Source organism: Protopterus annectens, chromosome 5.part0 (genome assembly GCF_019279795.1).
Source record: "Protopterus annectens isolate FY-2018-M chromosome 5.part0, PAN1.0, whole genome shotgun sequence".
Lineage (NCBI taxonomy): Eukaryota > Metazoa > Chordata > Ceratodontiformes > Protopteridae > Protopterus > Protopterus annectens.
In genome coordinates this window covers 715,693,448-715,718,936 of record NC_056735.1, presented here as the reverse complement: position 1 = coordinate 715,718,936, position 25,489 = coordinate 715,693,448, and the positions used below count along the sequence as shown (strand labels likewise).

The window sequence follows — 25,489 nt, the reverse complement described above, 5'->3', positions numbered from 1 at the left end:
ACCCCCACAGAGAGCGAAACTGAGATCTCCTCAGAGTCTGAATCAGAAATCTGAGGGCAAAACCCTGTATCCATCCCTGCATCCTCCTTTTCATATGTTCATAGGTGTTTATTAGGCTAACAACCATAAGGGGCTTTTTAAGCCTAGCCATGCATCCCAAATCACTGACAAGTTCTGGTATGTTTTGATAAGTGTAAGCAGGTGCTTGGGAGATGAAACATTTACAAGCAGGGGCCTGGGAGATGAACCACTTACAAACTGCCTGTGTTCATTAAAGACATAGGTGTCAAACCAAGCATAAATTTCCTGTTTCCCATCCAATCATCCAAGTTACACTTGAAATGGGTTAGAGAGGATCTCTGCTTCACATGGATGGTGAGCCTGTTCCAGAGACGGGGCACTCTCTGGGATACACACCTGTCTCTCCAGCAGGTCCTATTTATATCACAGGCAAGGTTTAAGTCTTTAGAATGGGTAATTCTGGTGCTGTTTGTTTTGCGGACTTGCAGTAGGTCCATCAGAGTGGGATCTGACAATACCCTTTATCCAAGTCCTAGATCTCCCCTCAACAGCCTGTAGGAGACAGAATACAGGGAAAGAGCCTTGAGATGGGTCTGCATAGGACATGTTACTTACGCCCTCTGTAGACATTCCAATTTTTGGATATGCCTGATTAGGTAGCAACCAAAGGGGGCATTGTACTCAATGATAGGTCTGAAGAATGCCGAATACTGTGGAGCAATGACTCCCTTGGACCTAAATGCCAAACCTTTGTTTATAAGTTGCACAGCACAGAATAATTCCTCCACTACTGTAGACATGTGATGGTCAAAGCTAGATTACTGTGTGTCCCCAAGTCCCTAACTGTGGGTCAACTTTAGGGGGTGTGTTTAGGGCTACCACCTTTCCCACTTTGCGAGGGACAGTCCCTCTTTGGCCAGTTGTGTCCTGCATAAAAATTGAAAAAAATGGCAAATGTCCTGAGATATTAGGACAAACATATTTCCTATATTTAATGTAACAGTTGCATAAAACAGTTATTCTGTTTCTGAAACACCTAAATGTTATAAGAAACATAATAAGCAACTAAAATGCTACAACAAGAAGCATTTATGTAGGCAAAACAGTGAAGTTCTGTCCTTTGTACTGGCTGTGGGTATCTTTTGCCTTGCAAACTCTGACGTTTGTACAAAAAATGTCCCAATTTGGGCATTTGAAAAGGTGGCAACCCTAGGTGTGTTGTCAATATGACAGTTACAAGGGGTAGATGACTTCCTGAAGGATACTGTTATGCACTTTTTGGCATTTAGTTTTAGTCCATGGTTCTAACACCATTTGTTTGTGTCAGCCTTTCCTGGAGAACATTGGTGTCAGTGTGGAAGTCAGTGGCAGTTCCTAATTTGCAATCATCTGCAAATTTAGTCAGCCAGAGGCCAATGACATTGCCCTTGACTTCAGAGAAGTAAATGCCAAACAGGAGCACAGGACTGATCTCTGAGGGACTCTGTTTGTGAGTGGCCTCTTTGCAGAGGTGGACACCCCAATTCTAACTTCATGAGTCCTATCTGTGAGCTAGTTGGTTATCCACCAGGTGACATAAGAGTTTGTCAACAATGTTCGAATGGGGTATTATGTCAAATGTCTTGGCCAGGTCAAGGTAGGCAGTATGAAGCATTTTGCCCTCATCCATTGCTTTGGTGACCTTCTCAAAGAAATCCACCAGGTTGAGAAGGCATGACATGCCCTTGACGAAAGCAAATTTGGCTGGGTCCAGTGTGTGGAGGTTTACTATATCATTACTGACCATTTCCATGATCATTCTTTCCATGGCTTTGCATACGAGATTGGTAAGACTTATGGGTCTATAGTTTCTGGGGTCTGTAAATGTCCCATGTTTGTGCAGAGAAATGACTGTTGCTGTTCTCCATTCATGAGGCACAAGGCCTTTTTATAGGCTGCAGTTAAACAGCAATTCCAGAGGGTCTAATAGGTCATGTTTCATTATTATTATTTAGAAGGTATACGGGGATACTGTCTGGGCCCATTAATGCAGTGTTCTTAGCCTTAGAGGGAGCATTAAATATGTGTTTCCTGGTGATACCAGAGGAAGTTATACTTGATGGTATTTCCTGAGGGAAGGCTGAGAAAGAGAGGGGTAGAGTTGGAGCTGAATTTGTTGGCCAGTAGGTTTGATACATCTTCTGACTGAGTATAGATGGCTAAATTTACACTGAGCTCTGCACACAATTGCTTACTGCCTTTCAGGTTGCAGACATAACTAAAGAATGCCTTGCGGTTGTCCTTGGCCTGGAAGGCCAAATTTACCTCAAATTTGGCTCTCGTAGTCTTTAATTATCCTCCAAGTTGTTTGTTTAGTTTGATGAGAGTGCTTTTTTCCTGCTGGGTGCTGCACCTCCTAATTTTTGCTATGATTTCCTTCCTTCTGTTATACAGCCTATTGATGTGATTTCACTAGGGTGACTTGTTTTTTGAGTTAGTTCTGCACTTCTTGCTGTTGGGTACAACTGCCTCTATGTAGCAATTAACATGCTTATATAGGATTTTCGTGAAGATTTCTGCATAGGCAGCAGTGTTCTCAGGGTTTATGGGGGCTTGAAATTTTACCAGGTTATCACTTAATAGCAGGAAGTTAGCCTTAGAGTAGTTTTTGAAAATTCCAGGGTTAGCTGGGGGTCCAAGTTTTATTTCTGTTTCAAAGACCATTTTGTGGTTTGACCTTACCAGGGAAGACATTACATGAGGGGATGTGCAGCACTCTCCCATATAAGTGAGGACCAGACCCAGTATGGCTGCACCACCGGTTGGTGCAGTGGCAATCTGGTACAAGGAGTTTGTGTTTACAAAATCTAGGAATCTCTGTGCCTGTACTTTTGGGTTGTATAGGATTGCCAGTTAATAGTGGGGTAATTAAAGTTCCCCATGAATATAGTATTGGGCTGGATGGTGAGTGTTTCCAAAAAGTTTAAATACATGGTATGGGTTTCCTGGGTCATAGAGGAAGACCTATAGCTTGCAAGGAAGTGGTATTACATTTTGCCTATGGTGATTTGAACACAGAGAAGCTCAAGTGTATTGTCTTGTTTGACCAGACTTGAGGTATGTTTATTTTTGATGTAAACACAGAAACCTTCATCTTTAATCCCTGTCTGTGTAGTAGCTGGTCTAAGTGTGTGGTAGGCATCATAACCTTGCACAGTCTGTGTGCTCTCCATGGCTTTAAACCATGTCTCAGTGACCGCACAGATGTCAGCATTCTCTAAGGTGAAGAGGGATTCTAAGGAGTGGAGTTTTTTGTTTAAAATCCTAGCATTGAGCAGTAATCCCTTTAGATTTTCTTGGTTTTGATTTCCTATGTCGGAAATACTTTCAGTTCAGAATTGCTAGAAAAAGACACTATGGGAGAAGACAATGTTTTAGCTAATATTCAAAAGCCTAGGGGGAGAGGTGCAGGCCATCCCTGGCAAAGCAGTGTGGTCTGTTGATCATCTCCTTCCATGATGACAGATACTGCACCCCCTTAGAATGACACCAGAAACTAATTATTAAAGTCAGTCATCATTTGTTCATATTGTGGCATCATTCTTGGAGAAGGTAAAATGTTGCTCAATGCTAAACGCATACCAGCCTGGGACACAACCGAGAGCTCCATGATGTCTTTCTTCATATAGTCTAGGGAGGTACTTCTCAGGTCATTCACACCCACATGGACTATGACTGAGTCATACTGGTACTTGTGGTTCAATGACCTGAGTACATGTGTAATGTGGCAGATCCTAGCCCCTGATAAGCAACTGACAGTGACTTTCTCCTTACGCAGCCTGGTGAGGGGAACATCAGTGTGTCTATGGAGTGTTCAATGAGAGAATCTTGAATGTCTTCAAAAAAAGTGGCATCCCTCTGTCCTTTACCAGAAACTACTTAACAAGAAAGATCAACAGCCTGAACTAAACCCTGAACTATACCCAGTAAACTACTTCTATAGAAAGAAAATTGAGGAGTAATAGATAGATCATTGTTTTTCTGATTATTTTTGACATGAAAAATGAGCAACTGCTTCCCCAGGGATGGGCACAGCATTCTAACGCAAAAGGGAAACCTTCCCAGTTCCATCTCCCAAGACAGACAAAAATGGCACTCCCTTGCCCACTGAAGGGACCCGAACAGCTCCAGAGAACGTGCCTAACAACCAGTCCATACTTGCTGGAAACACTACAGCAGATGAATCTGGGGTAAAAGATGTGCAGCCTGAGTTACAAGAAATGGCTACAGCAGAATCACTACCTCTGGCTGAGGCAAACTGCTAGTCTGGTGTGGTGGGAAAGGCTGTTTTCCTGATTTTCTTTCTTTTTGTGCCTAGAAGAGGGACCGTCCTTGGGACTGGTAATCTATTCCATGATCAAGCTGAAAATGGTGCCTCTTTCCTGGAAAGAAAAGCAGCAAATTGTCAGCAAACACTACTAGTCTACAAAAGTTACTTTTTTGACAGAAACAAAACACAGTAAAAAGCACTTTAAAACACTATGCAAACCTACAAAAGTAAAATAAATACAATTTCTCCACAGAAAAAATTGTTTTCAGTTACTTCACACTACTTTCAAATTGACAGGGAAAATGAGTGCTCTGTTTAAAAGTATATTACAGCCTTATTATCGTCAGTTAAAACACAACACTCCTGGCTTGAAAATAACTTTCCTTAAGAGGAAAGTGATAAAACAGCAAAACAAATAAAATGGAAGTTTTTCCCCAAAAGAGAACTTAATCTGTCCAGCAAAAGAACAGCACAAGCTGAATGTCGATCCTCAAAAGCCTGAGAGGAGCATACTCTTTGGCAGCAGTAAAGCTCTGAAGGGTTTCAAGCTCAAACTTGTCTTAAGTCAGCTCAACTCAAGCTAGCTAAAAGTGTGGGTGCGTGGAAGGTGCCCTGTAGCTTTGGAAGTAGGCCAGCTGTTATATTATTGGCATAATAAAACCCATATAGTTGAGGCTACTGCAGCAGTGATCAATATAATGATCATCATAGACAGATGTCAGACAAACAACCACTTCCAACAAGGAGGTACTGTCTTTCGCTCTCTTGCTCGACAAGCTACCACAATATGGCCTGGGAGCCAAACCCAAAACAGAGGAATATCCGGTGGAAAACACGATTCCAAACACGATTCCATGACTAAAAGGGCAAGTGATATGGATATAAGGTCCAGATGATAAAAAGCATACCCCCACCTGAACCACTGCCTCAGAAACTGAAAGAACCCTAAGTGACCCTTCCCCTCAAGTAAACATTCACTGACAGCAGTGAAAAGGCAAATGAAAAGGAAAGCTCATACAAAGTTCATTGGGGACTACCATCTGATCCAGGGCTCAGAGGCAGACTGACACCATGAGATGGGCTGACACCATACACAAACTCCTCACAGTCCACAACAATACTCATGACATCAAGAACAACACTGCAGCATTCTTGTACATAACTTCTCATGAATCTTGCAGCAGGCCTACCAGATGCCAGTCACACTCCAAAGGGGCACACAGAATTCTACCCTCACCTAGCTTCAACTGCAATGGGCAACACCTGGGAAGGCGAAAGGCTTTGGATTCTAGGGGAATGTCAAAAGACAATCCCCTGTCAGCAAAGAAACCCAACCAGAGAAAACTGGAGAGAGAAAAAAGTTATGTACTCACCATAACATTCCATCTGTGTTGTCCATTTTCACTCTTCTTCAACTGATGGGTCTCGGATCCAACTCAGCTGCTTCTACCAGATCTATGGATCCAAAACTCTTGAGCTCCCCCCTTTACCCACAATGCTCCACCAATCTAACATACCACAGATCGAGTTTGCTACCCTTAGACATAAAGGGACAATACCTTAAAGAAAATAATAAAACATAGAATAAGAAAAGGAGCTGGAGCTCAAACAAGGAACAAAGGTTCTCAAAGAAAAAAAACTCAAGTTTTTCCAAAAGCAAAGGGAAGGGGGCAGGTGGGTGGGAAGTTGAGGAAGAATGAAAATGGATAACACAGATGAAATGTTATGGTGAGTACATACATTTTTTTTATCTGATGTTGCCCTTTTCATTCATTCCTCAACTGATGTGACAGAGTCCCCAGCTAGCTGACTGGCACTCATGAAAGGATATTCTGGAGTACTGTGGATTCAAAGGCAGCTCTGTTCCTGGAAACCAAATCCAATTTGCAATGAGCAATAGAAGTATGAGCATTAGTCCAAGTTGTAGGTGCACTAATGTCATCTATGATGCCCTTGACCAAAAAGCTGAAAAGACTGCCATAGACCTCATGGAATGAGCTCCAAGAGGCTTAGGAAAGGACAATCCTCTTTTACTACAGGCAAACAGGATATAATCAGTTAACCATTTGGCCAGTGTAACTTTGGAAACTGGCTTGCCCAATTTGTTAGGAGAGAAACAGACAAAAAACTGGTCAGTCTTTCTGAAATCCATGACTCTATGGAGATAAAACCGAGTTGTCTATGGTATTCTAAAAGGTGGGGCATGTACTCTCCCTTATTTGAAAAGTCTGGAAAGAAAGCTGGGAGGTTAATGTTGGACTCAGAATCTGCCTTAGGCAAAACAGACAAGTTGGTCTGGAAACACACCCTGTCTTTGTGGAAAACCAGGTAAGGAGATTTGGAAGATAGAGCCTGGAATTCAGATACTCATCTCGCTCATGTGATAACAACTAGAAAACTGGACTTCCAAGACAACTAGGAGGACTGCTCTCTTTCCAAGACACTGATATGCATCCTGGCCTCTTCAGGGGATCAAGTACCTTGGACTCTCCTTCCCAAGTAGTGCCTTACTCCCACCCTATTTAGGAGGCCTCAGTGGTCAACATGGCTGTGGGCAGGGGAAGAACAAATGAACAGCCTTTGGAGAGTTTGTTCGAAGGAATCCACCAAAGAAGATATCTTTTGCACGCTTGTGTGATTTTGACTGGGGCGGTTAAAGGATGCTGAAGAATGGACCACTGGACTAACAAAAATAGACATGGACCAAGAAAGAGATTAGGAAAGTTCTTTAGCTAAATCTCTGTAATCTTGTAAAATGTGACAGGTAATTCAGTGACCACAGACCAAAGGTCGCTGAAGCATTCACATTTACCAAATCTGTCCAAGACCCTAGACTCTCTGTTAGGGGGAGGGAAAGAACAGCTCTGTTCTACAAGCTGTTTTTGGTGGCTGCCATCACAATCATGACATCATCCGGGAACCCCTTGCTCCAGTACTCCCTGACCTTGGGAGGAGCTAAAATTCTGTCTGGCCATCTGGGGATCGGCTCCAAAGTATCTGGTTTCTTCCACATCCATCGAGAAATGAGATCTATAAGCTCATCAGCTAGGGTAGTCACCCAAGAAGTAGCTTAGCCAGACCCAAAAGCCTCCAGGAACACTGATTCCTCCTGGGAAGGGGTAACAGAAAACCAACCATCTTTCGGCTTTAAAAGTTGTAGAATCTCTCCAAATGAGATGTCTTGGGCACCCCTCCCTCTCATCTAAATTAGTACCCTCCATGAGAGATTCCTGAGGGGAATCTAGGTGTCTCCTTTTACAAGTTCTCTTCCAAGAGAACTCCTCAGTGGAATGGTCTGGGGAAATATCGGACGAGATGAGGTTGACGAGTAGTGAAGAAAACTAGATGGACCACCAGGCTAATCCAGTAATGGGGCAACAGCATCCTTAGATAAAGGTTTGGGAGCGAGACCTAAAACCCTGTATTCACAACTGGTTTTTCCCCTTCTGCCCGTGCCTGTGAAAACAAAAAAAGACAGAAAAATGGAGAGACAGGCAACTGGGCAAGGTTGACAGTTGGGGAGCAGGGAATGAAAATGGAGGAAAATCTCAGTATGACTCCAGGTACTGTTAAGCTGGTTTACAATTTGTCCAGTACTGTTTTATCTGATACACAGTATTGTGTACTTAGTAGGAGTTTGAATTTTTTTTTCCAGTGGAAGGTCACAATTATGCTGATATTATTTTGGACCTTAAACAGTCTGGCAAAAACTTGCAGTTGAAGAGAGTATTTGGTAACGCTACTGGTTCGGAGTCCAATATCCAATGTTTAAGGAAACCCAGTTTGTATATTTCATTAAGTCATCCAGTTATAGAGACTTTTATAAGGGGACATGAATATTAATTGGCTAAGCCTTAATAACCCCATTTCCTCTCATCACTTGAACCTATATGGATTTACCCAACTCATCTCTCAACCAATCCACCTAAATAACTCTCAATCTCCCAGTACCCTTTATTGATTGGATACTAGTCTCTAATCCCTTAAAGTATCACAAACCTCAAACACTTCCTGATTCCCTTAGTGACCACTCACCCATAGCAGTTCTTAGATACACTAGCCACCTCCCTAAGCCTCATAGATACAGCTCCTGCTGCAATCTCTTCAATTTTAACCATGAAACATTTAAAACCCTTATATCTAATGTAAACTGGTATTTCCTTACCCAACTCCAACTCAATGAAGCTGTCCAAGCTTTCAACAAAACGTTCCTAGATATCCTAAACTCTATAGCACCACTTAGAAAAGTAAGGATAAAGGCAAATATAGCTCCCTGGCTCTCAAAAACTACTCGCACCCTTATGAAAGCCAGAGGCCGAGCCTGGAAAATATGGTTACAATCTAAAGACCATGCTCATCTGCAAAGATACAAAGAAATCAGGTTAAACAACTCATCAATAAAGACAAAAAGAATTTCTGCCACAACCCTTCTTCTACTCTAAAATCTGACCCTAAAAATTTTGGAATGCAATAAATCATATTGTACATCCTGGTAATCCTACCTAACCCAACCCATGCCCTGACAAATCAACAGTTGAAACTGCCAACATTTACTTCATGGAATCTATAGCCAAACTATTTAATTCCAACCTCTCTAGCACTACCCCTCCAAACTGCCATGAACCGTCTTCTACTGCAAACTCTCCTAAGACTTTCTCCCTCAAACCTGTCCCCACCTCCCATATAAAAAGTTTGCGCTGTATCCACTGACAACATCCCATCCTGCTTTCTTCAGATTGCTGCTCAGTCTCTTGCTCTGCCTATATCCATCATTATTAATCGCTCTATCTCTGAATCTCAAGTCCCATCTATCTGGAAACAATTCTATACCCTACCCATTCATAAAGGAGGTAACTCCTCTGAAATCTCAAAAATCAGACCTATTGCTATTCTGTCCCCCCTCTCTAAAGATTTAGAGAAATGCATACACACACAAGTTAGTCAGCACCTCTTACAGGAAAAACTACTCTCTCCTACACAGCAATGATTCCAACCAAAACATAGCACTATTACTGCCTTTCTCTCCTTCCTTAGCACTATCTCATTAGCCAGAGATGATCACAAACTTATCTCCTGTCTATTTCTTCATCTCTCAAAAGCCTTTGATACTGTTCAACACTCTCTGCTACTTAAGAAACTCACTGATCTAAATTTTTCCCCTGAGACTGTAGCTTGGTTCTCTAGCTACCTCCCAGACAGTCTGCAATCAGTCAGATGGCACTCCACACCATCTACTCCTCTTCCAATAAAAATGGGTGTTCCTCAAGGATCCATTCTCGGCCCTCTACTTTTTAATATCTTTACCAACTTACCTCATACCTCCTGCCCACATTCCTACATTGTCCAATATGCTGATGACTCCACAGTCATAACCATAGCTAAATCCCCTTCTGAACTCTTAACTGCTACCCAATCTTCCTTTAATTCAGTAGAGACACGGTTCTCCAACAATCAACTCATACTTAACCCAAAAACAAAACTGCTACTCTTTCTCCCAAAAACAACTAACCATATCAAAACCTCCTTCTCTATAATGTCACTAAATACCCCTATTGCAGTAGACTCAAGTACAAAACTCCTAGGTGTTACCATTGATGACCAGCTGAACTTCAACCATCACATTAATAATTGCATCAAGAAAACGCATCAGAAACTAGGATCCCTATATAGAAACAAAAAATTTCTCTTCCAAGAATCAGACTTACCCATGCTTACCTTCTACCATGCTTAACATACTGCTCCCAAATTCTTACTACTCTAAACTCTTCTCTTCTATCAAAGCCTGAGTCAACATACCACAATATAGCTAGATTTGCAGCTTAATAAATCTATAAATCCCATCACTGTCTATTCCTGAAACACTTAAACTGGCTAGAAATACCCTACCTACTTCAGCTGACACAGGTCCAAACCATAGACTCAATTCTGTATCAGCCGTCCTTGCCCTGTCCTCTCTAATCTCTCACTACACCCCAGTAAGAAATCTCAGAAGTTCATCCCACGATCTCCTAGACATTTATAAACCCAAATCTAAATCAGGTCAGAACATATACAGCTACTACCCTTCGATAGCTTGGAAAGTACGGTTGTGTACACTTACCATAAATGTAGATGTTCGAGTGTATTCAATGTTGCAGTCATTACATTTGGGTAATCTGCTGGCAGGTTGCCCTCAGTCGGCCTGAATAACAAAGTCTTGGGTCCTGCGTCAGTTGCTGTCTCTTCTTCCATGACGTCAGGTCGTCAGGGGTATAAAACATGCAGCCGATGCCATTTTCATCAGTTTTTCTTGCCCCCCAAATGGGGAGCAAATACATATAAATATATATACATGTAATTTAGAACACAAAAAAATATACCTCCAAATAAAAGCAAATACACCAAAAAGGCTTTTGAGCATAGTAAGAGAAAGAAGAGGTATAATAAGAGAGAAATAGGGGGCTGTCGGGTGGGTAACCAGGACTGCAAAAGTGAATGCACTCGAACATCTACATTTATGGTAAGTGTACACAACTGTACTATGTTCTTCGTGTTTCACTGTTGCAGTCATTACATTTGGGTAGAATCCCAAAGCTTTGGTTGGGAGGATGGAATTACACAGGATTAGGAGCAGCTATAAGGCCCTGGAGGACAGCAGTGGCAACGCCCACTCTGGATTTAGAGAAGAGAGGTAAATGGTAATGTTTGGTGAATGCATAAACTGAGCTCCAAGTAGCAGCTTCTAGAATGTTTCTGTTAGGAACCCCTCTGAGAAAAGCTGCAGAAGTAGATGCAGCCCTGGTGGAATGGGATCTGATCCCCTTGGGGACAGATTTACCCTGGTGCATGTAGCAGAAATGAATACAATAGCTTATCCATTTTGAAACAGTCTGCTTTGAAAAAGCCTTTCCCTCTGCCCCTGCGGCAAATGCCACCAGTAATTGCTCAGATTTTCTTAGAGATTTTGTACTGTTTAAGTAGAATCTTAGTTGTCTGTGTACATCCAATGAATGCAGAATCCGCTCCCCCTTGTTCTGTGGATTTGGGAAAAAGGTTGGCAGATGAATGGTCTGATTAAGAGCCACACTAGACACCACTTTAGGTATAAAGGATGGACTGTTCCTGAGGGCCACCCTGTCCAGACAAAAGATAATGAAAGGCTCCACTGCCATGAGAGCCAGTAGTTCTGAAATCCTTCTAGCTGAAGTGACTGCTAAAAGAAAAGCTGTCTTCCAAGAGAGAAATTTTATGTCTGCAGTAGCAGCTGGTTTAAGGAGGTAGGGTGAGTTTTTCCAGCACAAAATTGAGGTCCTATGCAGGAGTTGCTGCTCTCCTGGGAGGTCTCAAATTTTTGGCCCCTCTGAGGTACTGCTTTAGCAGGGCATGAGAAAAGAGAGGAGGCTCTGTGTTGTAATGAGCCGAAATGGCAGAGGCATGGATTTTTATAGAAGAAAAAGATAGGCCCTTATGAAGCATCTCAGTTAAATATTACAGAATCTGAGGAATATTGGGCATTGCTGTGTTTATTCCTTGTGCTTGGTTCCAGGCACAGAATCTTTTCCATTTATCATCATAAGATTTTCTAGTACTAGGTCTTTTAGCCTCCAAAATGACATCCATCACAGGTTTACTGAGAGGTGTAACTGGTGAAATTAGTTGATTAGCCATGCTGCAAGATTCAGAGTTTGGAGCTGAGTGTGCAAAATTTGATAGTTCTGCTGAGACAGTAGATAAGGTGTCTGAGGCAGGTACCACGGAGGAAGGTGTGACATACTGCGTAGGAGCGGGTACCAGTGTTGGCGAGGCCAGTCTGGAGCAATCAGAATCATTTTCGTTTTTTCCTGTCTGACTTTTAGTAAAACCTTGGAGAGCAGAGGCAGAGGGGGAAAGGCATAGACTGATAGGTTTTTCCAGCTGAAGGATACAGCATCCACTTTCCAGGCTTTTTTGTGATGAATTCTTGTGCAGAACTTGTCCAACTGATAGTTTTGGGGACAGGCAAAACGATCTATATCTGGGCTTCCCTATTTTCGTGTCAGCATGCTGAAGATTTGTGGATCCAGTTTCCATTCGTGTGAGTCCATACGATTTCTGCTTAGTTCATCTGCCACAGTATTTTGCTTTCCTGGCAGGAATTGAGCTTGTAGATGTATTTGGCAAGTCAAGGCTGTGTTCCACAAAGCCATGGCTAGTCTGCAAAGGGGGTAGGAATGGGTACCCCTGCTTGTTTATGTACCACATGACTGTGGTGTTGTCCGTCTTTATCAGTAGTTGTCCTGGATGAAGAAAGTCCTTGAAGGCTGTCAGAGCATTCTGTACAGCTAGCATTTCTTTCTGGTTGATATGTAGGTGCATTTGATTTGGGCTCCATTCACCTTGAATGCATCTCCCTGCCAGATGGGCCCTCCAAGCATAATCTGATGCATCTACAGACAGAGTTTGTGTGGCAGGGGGTGGAATGAATGACAGTCCCTTGTTTTGGTGACAGGCCTCTGCCCACCATAGGAACTCCTGTTGCAGGCAAGGAATGATAGGAATCATTGTTTCCAGGCTGTGACAATGTTGACTCCATAAGTTTTTTAGGTACCATTGAAGTTTCCTCATATGCAGTCTTGCATATGGAATTAGTAGAATGCAGGAAGCCATGAACCCCAAGGCCTGCAGAATTTGTCTTGCAGACAGCTGGGTTTTTGTGGCCACTTGTTTGAAGTAAGTCATCAATTGAATTTGTTTTTCTGGCGTGAGGCAAGTCATCTGGGCAGTTGTATTTAAGCTTGCACCCAGGAAAGTAATTATTTGAGAGGGTACCAATTGTGTTTTCTTTTCGTTTATGGTGTACCCTAGACAAGTTAGAAGGCTTTTTACAAACCCCAGATGCTGTAGAAGAGTGTCCTTGTTTTCTGCATGAATTAGACAATCGTCCAGATAAGGATAAATCTGAATGTTTCTTTGTCTGCAAAATGCAAATACTGGTGCCAGGCACTTTGTTAAGACCCTGGGCGCAGTAGATAAGCCAAAGGGCAGTGTAGAGAACTGGTAATGCAAATAGCCTGCTTTGAAGTGGAGGTATCTTCTGCAAGATTCCCTGACTGGGATATGCAGGTAAGCCTCTTTTAAGTCTAGAGTTACCAACCAGGCATCCTTACCTAGCATAGGCAGTAACTGCTGTAGAGTCAGCATCTTGAATTTTGGAATGTCCAGGAATGTATTTAGAATGGATAAGTCCAGAATTGGACGCCATGATTTGTCTTTTCTGGGTACCAGGAAAAGTCTTGAATAAAAACCTTGTCCCTTTTCCTTTTCTGGTACTGGTTGAATAGCCCCCATGTTCATGAGGGACATAACTTGTTTCTCGGGCCTCTGCCCACTGACTTGGAGGCAGATCTGGACATCCTTTGGGATTGGCAATGTGTGGAAATGAAATCTTTATCCCTGGGATACTATATTTAAAACCCGCTTGTCCTGGGTAATTAGATGCCAATTTCATGCATGAAGTGCCAGTTTTCCCCCCAAAGGGGCTGCCAAAAGATAAGTGCTTGGTGTTGGCAGAGGAAAGTCATTGAGGCTGTTTACCGTGCCTTGTTACTTCCAGATTTGGAGGTGGTGGCACCCCATTGTTTTGTTCTATAAGTTCCTCGTGACTGAAACCTGGCGCCTTTTGAGTGTCTGGGTTTGACCTGAGCAGCTCTGGTGGGTACTGGAAAGGACCAATTCTTAGTAGGCCAGTGCCTACTGAATCTGGGCGGCTGCACTTGTAGAAAATCTTTTACAGTTTGCATAGATTTAGCTTTATCTTCCATCTTTTTCAAAACTTCTTCTGCCTTATTACCAAATAGACTGTCCTGTTGTAAAGGAGCGTCCAACAATTTTGCTTTAACATGATCAGGCAAATTTTGCTCCTTGAGCCAAGCATGCCTTCTTCTCACAGATCCAGTGACAGCGGCCTTGCAAGAGGCCTCCAAGGAATCAAAACCACATTGCAAAGTATGCCTTCCAACTTGTTCAGCTGAATGCAATAAATCCTGTAAATCTTTATTTTCCACACAGTCAGAAATCAACATCATTTTCTGTTTAAGTAAGTCCATGACATGCTGCTGATATTTAAGCATATGAAATTGACAGTTTAAAGCCCTGACTGCCAAGGTTGCAGATGTGTAAACTTTCTTACCCCATCTATCCAGCGCCCTGGAGTCTCTATCAGAAGGGGTAGGATTTTTAGCAGTAGAAGCCTTAACACCCTTGAGACCCTGAGAAATGGTTTCAGGGTCAGCAGTACAGTTTTTAAAAAGGAATTTGTGGGAGTCAGGAACCCTGTAATATCTGTCTGGCTTACTAGGAGCCGGAGGCAGAGAATCAGGAGCCATGCTGGATTCTGAGAAAACATCATCAACAATGTCTAGAACAGGAGGTATAGCCAAAGGCCTATGCTGAGGAAGAAGAAGGAAATCCCTAAGCCTCTTTTTAGATTCTGAGAAATCCTGACTCTCCCAGTGAAAATGTTCCCTTAAGGTATGCAAAGTTTCTCCAAAAGAAAAATCCTCCGGAGGAGAAGCAGAAGGGATGGATTCTTCTGCATCAGAGTCCTCATGAGGTGGAATAGATAATTTGTGATCAGAAGAGGAATCAGAAGAAATAGAAACCTGATCTGAAGATTCAGTCAGTGCCTTGCCTAGGCCTCTTAGCAGGAGGAGGATGGGAACCCCTGATCAAGGTAATTAAATCCTCAGCCATTTTGATCATTTGTTTTTTATTCATAGGGGCCTGTGCACATGGCCCAAGCGTAGTTTTTTTAGACATAGAAGTTGATTTTGGCCTAGGTTTTGAAGATGGCGTTGGTTTAGTATACAAATCTTTAAGCCTGAAAACACCCTCAGAAGCCGGTGCCAGCTCAGTGGCTCCAGACCCATCTAAGGTATAGACATCCACGGGTTCAATACTTAAAGTGTCTTGCGGCATACCGGACTCCGAATGGCCTGCGAATCAAAAGTAGCGGGCATCAGGGACTGCGAAAGCGCCTTACTGAGTACCGGCGAACCTGCGACTGGCTTAGGAGAAGCTTCTTCGTCGGTTTTGGACCTCAACGGTCTGGTCTGTCTCTGTCTTTTTCTTTGCGTTTTTTTGTGTATTCCGGTAGTCGGATTGCTAACCAACGACATTTCTGGATAGTTAAATCTTGAGCCAGAAAATTTAGATGCAAAAATATACAGACGCTTAATAGCGTGTTGATTAAATTTAGCACAAAACCAACAGCAAGGCACGTTGTGATCAGGGCCTAGGCAAGGAATACAGTACAAATGAAAATCCTTATGAGGTATTTGCTTCCCACAAGTAATACAATTATTAACTTTTACTGACATCGGTAAGGAGCAAAAAAAAGTTTCCCCAACGGGGTACTTAGCTTTAGGTTGAAGACTTCGGTTCTGAAATTCGAAAACGAAAATTTCAGGAGTCAGCCAATCGGCACTTGCGAACTGCTTCTGTTTCGGGTACCGCGCGGCAAGAAAGACGGATGAAAATGGCGTCGGCTGCATGTTTTATACCCCTGATGACCTGACGTCATGGAAGCAGAGACATCAACCGACGCAGGACCCAAGACTTTGTTATTCAGGCCGACTGAGGGCAACCTGCCAGGAGATTACCCAAATGTAATGACTGCAACAGTGAAACATGAAGAACATCAAGCTCCCTCTCGAAATCAGAAATCTGAAGAACCCTAAAGTATTTAAGTTGGCCATAAAAGAATATTTCAAACAACAATGGATCTGCCACTGCTCTCATCCTCCCTGATTACAGCCATCTAACTGGCACACCTCTTACCACCACTACTTCCTTTTGCTACTCCTCTCTCCTCCTCCCCCATCTATTCATCTCTACACATTCCTAGACCCTACTCCTTCCCTCTTCCTTCTTCCTTAATATCTGAATTCAAAGAATTAACAAACCACAAATAAATCCACAGAACAAGACCTGAGATAAACCAAGAAATAAACCCAATGAGCTACACCAAAAGTTGTAAAATTTAATGAATGAAGTGCTTTTCATCTGCACTGTATGCAGACTTCTTCAGATACAACATTAAAATCTTTTACCACACTTATAAGGGTGGATTCAGGTATATTCAATTACCCAATTAAACAAAACAACCAGTTAAGCAGTCAAGTATCCTAGGATACAACAATCATTTAAGATGCAACAACTCCACCTTCTTAAAAAAGTGAGGGTAAAATTTAAACTCCCACTTACAAGCATAAATAATAACATATAATCTTGTAACTTACTTTGTGTTAATTGTGTGCTCAATGAGTCTCACAAAAACTGTTGTTCTACACTCTATCACAAATTAAAAAATAAAAACAAATATAAATAAAGATATATAGATAATGAATGATGATGAATAATTAATTGTAAGTTCTAAGTTGTAAATAAGAACTTACATATCTACTAACAGTATCTAATATAAGTGTAAAAATAATGTTAAAATCTGCTTGAAATCACGCCAAGGAGAACAGTTATTCCTGGTAAAAAACACGTCTTTTCAGACCCCAATTCACGGCACAATGCACAGTCCATGTGAAATAAAGCCAAAGCAAAAAGTCTATTCAGACCTGACACAACATTCCAATATTCCAACGAACCAAAAAATAGAAGAAGTAATCCAATAAGAAAACAAACAGGTTTATTCAGAACAGGTGGTGAGCGCTTTCGCTGATAAGCTTTTTCAAACCAATATAAATCCTGCTAAAACACAACCACTATATATACATCATAGTATTAATTAATTATTCAATTAAAAACAAGTTTCTAATTTAAAAACATAACATCCCTATTCATTTATTATATAAAGTATATCATAAAATGTTACTGCATACAACAAAATAACAGAAGTATAAATGAATTTTTCATAAAAACATTTCATACTGTAGGGTTATGTTTGGAAATATATAGAAAAGTATGTAAATGTATATTTCTATCTAAAAAATATATATGAAATATGTATAAAAAATAATATGAAAATATATATAAAATAGTGTCATACAGTTCAAAAGAAAAACTACAAAACCTTATGCCTTCTGTTTTTCAATATTGGTTTTAGTGGAATCCTATCATTCAAGCCTGGGGGGACATGTGCTCTAGTTTTTATTATCCATTGTACTTCTGCTGATTCTGTAACATTTCTAACATCTCCCCCTCTAATACTAGTTTGAATCACTTGCAGAACAGAAAACATAAAAGTGTGTGTGTGGTCAGTATGCATGATGTGCTTAGACAACGCATTTATTTCAGATTTTATACGTATTTGATATAAATGTTCTCTAATGCGTTCTTTCAACATTCTGTCGGTTTTGCCAACATAAAAGCACAAACATGATACACATCTAGCAATATAGACCACATGCCTGGTTTCACAGTTGGCATTCACTTTTAAATTAAAAATTTCCCCTGTAACTGGGTGTATAAAGATATTCATATTACAAATATAAGCACAAAAGTTACATTTATTACAGGGTTTTACCCCACTAATATCTATTGGGTTACTATAATCTAATTGATTGGTACAACATAACATTTTATACAAATTTTTAGCATTTTTATAAGCAAACTGTGGTTTGGGTGTTAGAAACTTGGAAATTTCAGAGTCTAATTTAAGAATGTCCCAATATTTATAAATGGCTCCTCTTACATAGCCTATATCTTTGGTATATTGCAACGTAAACCTAATTTTGCAATCTTCTGTATTGGTAACATTGGTTTTTAATCTATACTCAGTTATGCCAGGTTCATAAAATATAGGACATGCACAACTATGTCGCATGTTCTTAACTTCATTAAAAATACCATTAATTTCTACAGAACTGTACTTCCTGTCAATAAATTTATTCTGCAAGTCTGTTAATTCTTCATGGAATTTCTGGGAACATGGATTTAACCTGGACATCCTCATACCTTGTCCTTTCAGGACATTTTTAAAAACGTGTGGAGGATGCATGCTTTCTCTATGTAAAAGAGCATTTCTATGGCAAGGTTTACGGTGTACTCCTGTGTTAAAGTGACCATCATTCAGACGCCAAACATTGACATCTAAAAAAGATATATTAGTGGCTGAATAATTCATAGTGAACTTAAGAAATGAAGTAAGTTCATTTACTTGTCGTTCAAAAATTGATAGGTCATGTATATCACCATGCCACAGAAAAAATAAATCGTCCACAAAACGTTTGTAAAATATGATATGATTTCTGTATAAATCCAATTTAAGCAATTTATCTTCTTCCCAAAAAGCCATAACTAGGTTGGCGTAGCTATTGGCACACGGGGTGCCCATAGCTACGCCATCCTTCTGCAGATAAAAGTCATGATTGAACAAAAAAACATTGCTTTCTAACACTATCTCCAGCAAAGTACATATAAAATCAATCCTGGTTGGTGTTAAATTAGTGTGTGAACTCAAATATTTTTGGACAAACAAAAGTCCTTCATCATTAGGTATGTTGGTGAATAGAGAATTCACATCCATGGTAACAAGATAGAGGTCCGATACGTTGTTATATGGTTGTACCACCTCATAAAAATCCAATAGGAATTCTTTTGAATCTTTAAGAATAATACCATTTTTATAGACATAGGGTTTCAGGGTTTTCTCCAAATAGAAAGAAATATTTTCAGTCACCCATCCTCGACCCGAAACAATGGGTCTCATGGGAGGGTCAAGAGAATTTTTGTGGATTTTGGGTAAACCTCTGATGACAGGAAAAGTGGGTTCATCTATCATCAAATAATCAAATAATTGATAATCCATAATGCCTAGTCTATACATATCTTGTAGATTATTATAAACCCTTTGAATTATTCGTTGAACATCATCAGATGTTAGTAACTTATAATACTTAATGTCAGCTAACATATTTAACATTCTATTATCATAATCAATTTTATCAAAAACAACAATCGGACCACCTTTATCAGCGGGTCTTATAGAAATATTTTTATCTTGCATTAAACAGTTTAAGGATTTAACTTGTCTAAAGTTCAAATTGTTTTTCGAAAATTTAGAACGTCTATCATGTATATTGTAAAGTTCTTTCTCTACTGCTTTGCTGAAAACCTCTATAGTTGGATGTAAATTCGGTATCAATAAGCTTGGTTTCTTAAAATTGTAAGTGTTATCAGAACTACGTTGGTCTGAAAACATAACTTTAAGTTGTAAGTTCCTAGTGAACATTTTTAAATCTAGAACTGTGTCTGTAATACAACTCTCTGTGGATGGAACAAATGACATGCCCCTATTAAGGACCTCCAAATCATATTTGTCTAAAGGTCTGTGTGACAGATTATGAACTAAACCAACTTCTGCCACATTTTTTTGAGTGTTGGTTCTCTGATATCGTTGGTTGGGGCCTTCCGTTTTTGTCTGCCCCTGCTCATTGAGCGATTCCTGCCCTTTTGGTAGTTGTCCGCTATAGGGAAAGGATGTGATAATTCACCTTCCAAACCACTAGGGAGGTTTCGTATTTTACTACATACCACCTGTGGCTGATTCACAGATGCTATAGGTGTAGTACTACTACCACCAGCACTAGATAATCTTATATGACTAACATCATTATTTTGTGTAGAAACAGTTGCTTCACTCACATGCACTTGATCAGTATTATCAACATTTTCATTAAGACAAACTCCATTAGCTAATGTATCTACAGAAACAACACCACCAGAAGCGGTGTTCAGTACATTATTAGTTGACACTAAGTTATTACTAGTGTTATCTTGATTCTGATTGTTAGCATTATATCTAGGCCAAGTGAAGACCTGGCCATTTGAAAAATCATAACTATCTCTCGCAAGTTTATGTTTTTTCTGCTCAAACAGCCGTTTTTCAAATAATAATACATTATCCATGATACGATCTATTCTAGAGTCCACTAGTTGCTCATTAAAGTTATTATATAAGTCAGTTTGCCTTTTCATAACAGAGTCACGTAACAATTCCTCCGGCATAAAATATTCGTTCATGAGCTTCATGTAGTTTAAGCTCACCTCTATATTTAACTGTTGCCAACGCCTCAATAGTTCTGGAAATGAATCACGAGTTGTCGGCATCTTCAAAACTCTAAGTCCACGTGGAATTATTCTCTTGTTTATACAAATCTCAAAATGGAAGCATTGCATCTGCAAACGCTTCAGTTTTAGTAGTTCAAACTCTAACATATTTAATTCTGAATTCAATTTGTCCATATCCTCGCTATTCAGCGTGGACTGGATATCAGATGAACAGAAAGTACATTCAGAGAGAGGGTTAGTACTACTGTCAAGGCAGCGTTGTAGTCGTTCAAACGATGACCGTTTACTAGAGGTGTTATGTGGATTGTACGGAAGTTCCAGGTTCACCTCATTTCCGTTTGAAGTTGGTTCTGCCATGGAATCATCGTGGATAGCAAACAGTGAATAGAAAATGAATATGAATAATAAAAGAACCCACGGTAGATATTGCGCTTCAAGCAGATAGACTGTCAGGATAAATGTAAAGTTGTAAATAAGAACTTACATATCTACTAACAGTATCTAATATAATCCCAATGACATTAATTTTGCTGTTATTAAACACACAGCAGATTCATCTCTGCAAACTTTTAAGTTTAAGAATGCTACTTATTGAACATGATTCATTTAAACCCGGGGATATGTAAGTATTCAACCTAATCTGCCATTTAAGTTCTAATTCTTCTAACAACAATGGTGATGGGGCACCCCTTTTGATTTCATGTGTTTGATCGATAACCAAGAACTTAAAACTATGTTCCATACAGTTGGAAATATGCTTGGCAAGTGCGTTATCCTGTTTTTTCTTGCTTATAGCATACTAATGTTCATAAATTCTTTCCCGGAGTCTCCGCTCCGTCTTTCCTACATAAAACGCAGGACATCCCTGGCACTTAGCCAAATATACAACCATTTTTGAGTTACAGTTAGATCTACATCTTAGTTTGTATTCAATACTTTGCACTACAAACCTATTACTCTCTGCTATGTATCTGCACTGGTTGCAATTTTGACATTTAAACATTCCCAAAGTTTTCGAATGGGTGACACGGGGTTGTTCTAAAAGCGATTTCAAAGTTTTACCTTTCCTAAATGTTACATTAAGACGGTCACCCATCTTGGTATAAACCATGGGGTTACTTTTAAATAAACCCCAATTTTTACAAATGATGTCAATACAATTATAACTACGCATATTATATGTCAAAATAAGCCTTGGCCCTGAATTTTTTGATGTACTTGATAGACTTGCCAATCCGGCTGTCTTTATGGCATCTGTGTTAGCTATTCATACTGGTTGTGTTAATTTAATGTTCAGTATAGGTTTATATACACCATTCAACCTTTTGTTCTTCACTTCATTGATTAAATCATCTATTAATGTTGTAGGATAACCTCTATGCATAAACATACTCTTTAATAATTTACACTCATCATGGAAATCTTCTTCCTGGCTCAGAATACGGGCCGCCCTAACTAACTGTCCTTTAATTACTGACCGTTTCTGGTAGTTAGGGTGACAGCTTGTAAAATGTAAAAAAGAGTTAGAGAATGTATTTTTCCTATGAACAATAGCCACATAACTTTTCATCTCATTATTCTTAGCCAACCAGATGTCAAGGTAGGCTATAGCTTCATTACTATAAGTAGAAGTAAAACGTAGAAAATGGGTAGAGGGGTTAAACGAGTCCAGTAACATTTTACTGATCATGGCGTCACCTTTAAGTAGGATAAAGATATCATCTAAATAACGTGTATAAAACACAATATGGTACACAAGGGTGGGATTTGTGAAGACATGCTCTTTTTCCCAGTGGGCCATTACCAAATTGGCTATACTGGCCGCACAAGGGGAACCCATGGCGACACCAACCTTCTGTAAATAGAAGTTGTCGCCTAGCATGAAATAATTGTTATACAATATTATTTCGAGCAGTTCAATCACAAGAGATATCTCTCTATCTGTAGCTCCATTTTTCTTTAACACAAAGCTCACCCATTCAATTCCTGTATCTTCAGGTATACAGGTATACAAATCCTTCATGTCTACTGTGAGGAAATTGTAACTGGTGTCAAAATCTAACTTATCCATCTTCTCTAGGAATGACCATGAATCTTTGCAAATTTGGTGTTCAAATAACAGATATTTTTGCAGAATAGAGTCCACAATTTTAGCACAGGAATAGGTGGGAGAACCCAGTCCATCCACTAATGGTCTCATAGGAGAACTCATCAAATCTTTATGGAAACCTAGGATATGTGGTAGTCATGAAATTAAAAAATTCTTGTTGTATTCTACCCCTCAATGAACATATCCTCTATACTGTTTTTAATAATGGTATATGCCCTATTAACGTCTGATCTCGAGCTCACTTCATATGAAGGGTTATCCAAAAGCTTTAACATGCGTTCAAAGTAATCTGTACTATCAAAGACTACCACACCACCACCTTTGTCTGGTTTACAAATGCGGATGTCATGTGTCTTAATGTACTCAAGATGTTCTCGGTCTATTCTACTAGAATGATCGTTGCTGTAACTGTTATGAGAGTGTTCAGATCTCTGCACACATCTATTCAAAAATCTGCACTAATGGATGCAAAGGAGGGTTATACATACTAGAAACTCTGAATGGATCAATATCCGTGACATCTATATTGCCACCCATCATCAAATTAAAGTTTAGTTTCCATGTGAAAACTTTAACATATATTATAGCTTTTACTATGTCAATCTTCTGTCTAGAAACATATGTATATCCCTTTGATAAAAAATCTGCCATGTCAGTGGTAATTGTCACAGAAGAAAAATTGTATACTTTAAAGTCACCCATAGAGTTAGTGATAATGACAGGTTTCACATCAGTACATGTTAATAAAACATCATCTTCTCTATTATATACATCAGAATTAACATTAGATTCATTCAAACACGAGAGCAAAAAACTTTTGTCATAATCAAACCAGGGATCAGTCGATCCTACATCTATACTATTAATTTCAACAGAAATACTCATTATGTCCTGCGTTTCTTGGACCTCTGTTTGTTCATTTTGTTCGAATGAAAATTGTTCTGTTGTTTGGGTATGGCCCCAAATCGGCTGGTATCCCAAAAATTTTGAAAATTCTGATTAGAGTTCTGTTGCCCAACGTTACTCTGTTGTTGATTGCGGTTTTGGAGTCTTTCACTCCTCCTAACTTCTGTCTCCATTTCAAAGTTGTTAGTGTACAAACCACCATTAATATTGTGTAACGTGTCATCAGAGTTGAGCAGACGCTTATCATGTTGGTTTAAATTATTGGTCATGGTGGTACCATTATTTCCTAAAATCCCCTTCTGGGAACCAGCCGGTACCTGCCAAATTTATGCTGACGATGGAATAGAATAAGCAGTACCTTCCCCATAAGCTTTACAGTCGCGGTCAAGTTTTTTTACTTTATTGCATTTAAGTTTCTCTAAATACTGGTCTATACTGGTAAAAGTGCGACTATATTCATACCTGTATCTAGTAAATTCGTTATGGAGTTTGATACTCAAGTCCAACTCAGTTACTTGTTTACTAAGATCGTTCACCCACACAGAATAGTGTATTGCCATTAATTCTAGTAGTTCAAATCTTTGCCGATCAAATAATGCAATTAACTCTGTGTGAAACGCAGAGTTAGGTACCAATCATGTGGGAAACTGATAGTGCCTTAAATCTTTGGGCACAACTTTCTGTGCTAAGCATTCACGGAAGTAGGAAATTTCAAGCTGCAGTTTCCTCAGTTTAACTAACATGTTGTCAAAACTTTTAAGTTTAAAAACAATGTCAGAAGCAAGGTTTATGTTAAGAGTCATTACCTCTATTTTCCCCAGGTTGTTGACTGTTCAAATTCATAAACGAAGAAAATGCAAATCCTTCAGCTAGCCAGTTTCCAAGTACTGGCAAGCCTGAAAGGTTGTTACCTTTTTTTGACACCAGTTACAATTTCCTCACAGTAGACGTGAAGGATTTGTATACATGTATACCTCAAGATACAGGAATTGAATGGGTGAGCTTTGTGTTAAAGAAAAATGGAGCTACAGATAGAGAGATATCTCTTGTGATTGAACTGCTCGAAATAATATTGTATAACAATTATTTCATGCTAGGCGACAACTTCTATTTACAGAAGGTTGGTGTCACCATGGGTTCCCCTTGTGCGGCCAGTATAGCCAATTTGGTAATGGCCCACTGGGAAAAAGAGCACGTCTTCACAAATCCCACCCTTATGTACCATATTGTGTTTTATACATGTTATTTAGATGATATCTTTATCCTACTTAAAGGTCACGCCATGATCAGTAAAATGTTACTGGACTCGTTTAACGCCTCTACCCATTTTCTACGTTTTACTTCTACTTATAGTAATGAAGCTATAGCCTACCTTGACATCTGGTTGGCTAAGAATAATGAGATGAAAAGTTATGTGGCTAGTGTTTATAGGAAAAATACATACTCTAACTCTTTTTTACATTTTACAAGCTGTCACCCTAACTACCAGAAACGGTCAGTAATTAAAGGAAAACAATGGGATATAAAATGCAATAGCTCTATCTGCTGTTTCCTTAAGTCCCCCTTGTAACAACAGGCAAAAAAAAAAAATAACTGCTGCTTTAAAATAAAATGATCTAAACTGTTTTACTGATGAGCTTCCTAATTCTCCGCACTATTTTCGTTTCCGTTTTAAAACCAAAAATAAAAATGTCTACTCGTCTCTAAAATAATCACGTCACATCTGCCATAGCTCCTCAAGTAGCTCCTGGGTGGTTTCCTTCCCCAAACTGACGTATACTATGCCTTATTCGCATGCTGCATATAAGCCCCTGTGATCCTCCCACATGTGATGTCATCACTGCCTTGGCCAGCCCACTATTACACGAATAAAACGGAGTAGCTGCTGTGTGGAACTTCTTTTCATTCAAAGTGAATCCTATCGGCTCCATTTTGTGAGAAGGACCAGCTCGTTGTTTGCATTGTCTCCCTTTTGTCGAGCGTTGGAAGAACTCATAGTTAAGGTAAGTTCTATGTTTAATTTTATAGTTTGTGTGCCCCTAGTACTGATATTTTGTTCATTTTTTTAGTGAATCTAATGCTTATAAGTGTGTAGGGCTAAAGTA

The 25,489-nt window shown here is 39.8% G+C and overlaps 1 protein-coding gene across 1 annotated transcript in view; it reads right to left on the bottom strand.

The window, feature by feature from the left end:
- The window catches only part of JADE3 (jade family PHD finger 3), a 1,027,617-nt gene extending 1,009,024 nt beyond the window's left edge, over positions 1 to 18,593 (bottom strand). Inside the window, exon 1 of the mRNA XM_044071851.1 lies at positions 17,991 to 18,593. Coding sequence (XP_043927786.1) covers positions 17,991 to 18,593 — 603 coding nt within the window. The remainder of the gene's footprint in view (positions 1 to 17,990) is intronic.
- Between the last annotated feature and the right edge of the window lie 6,896 nt (positions 18,594 to 25,489).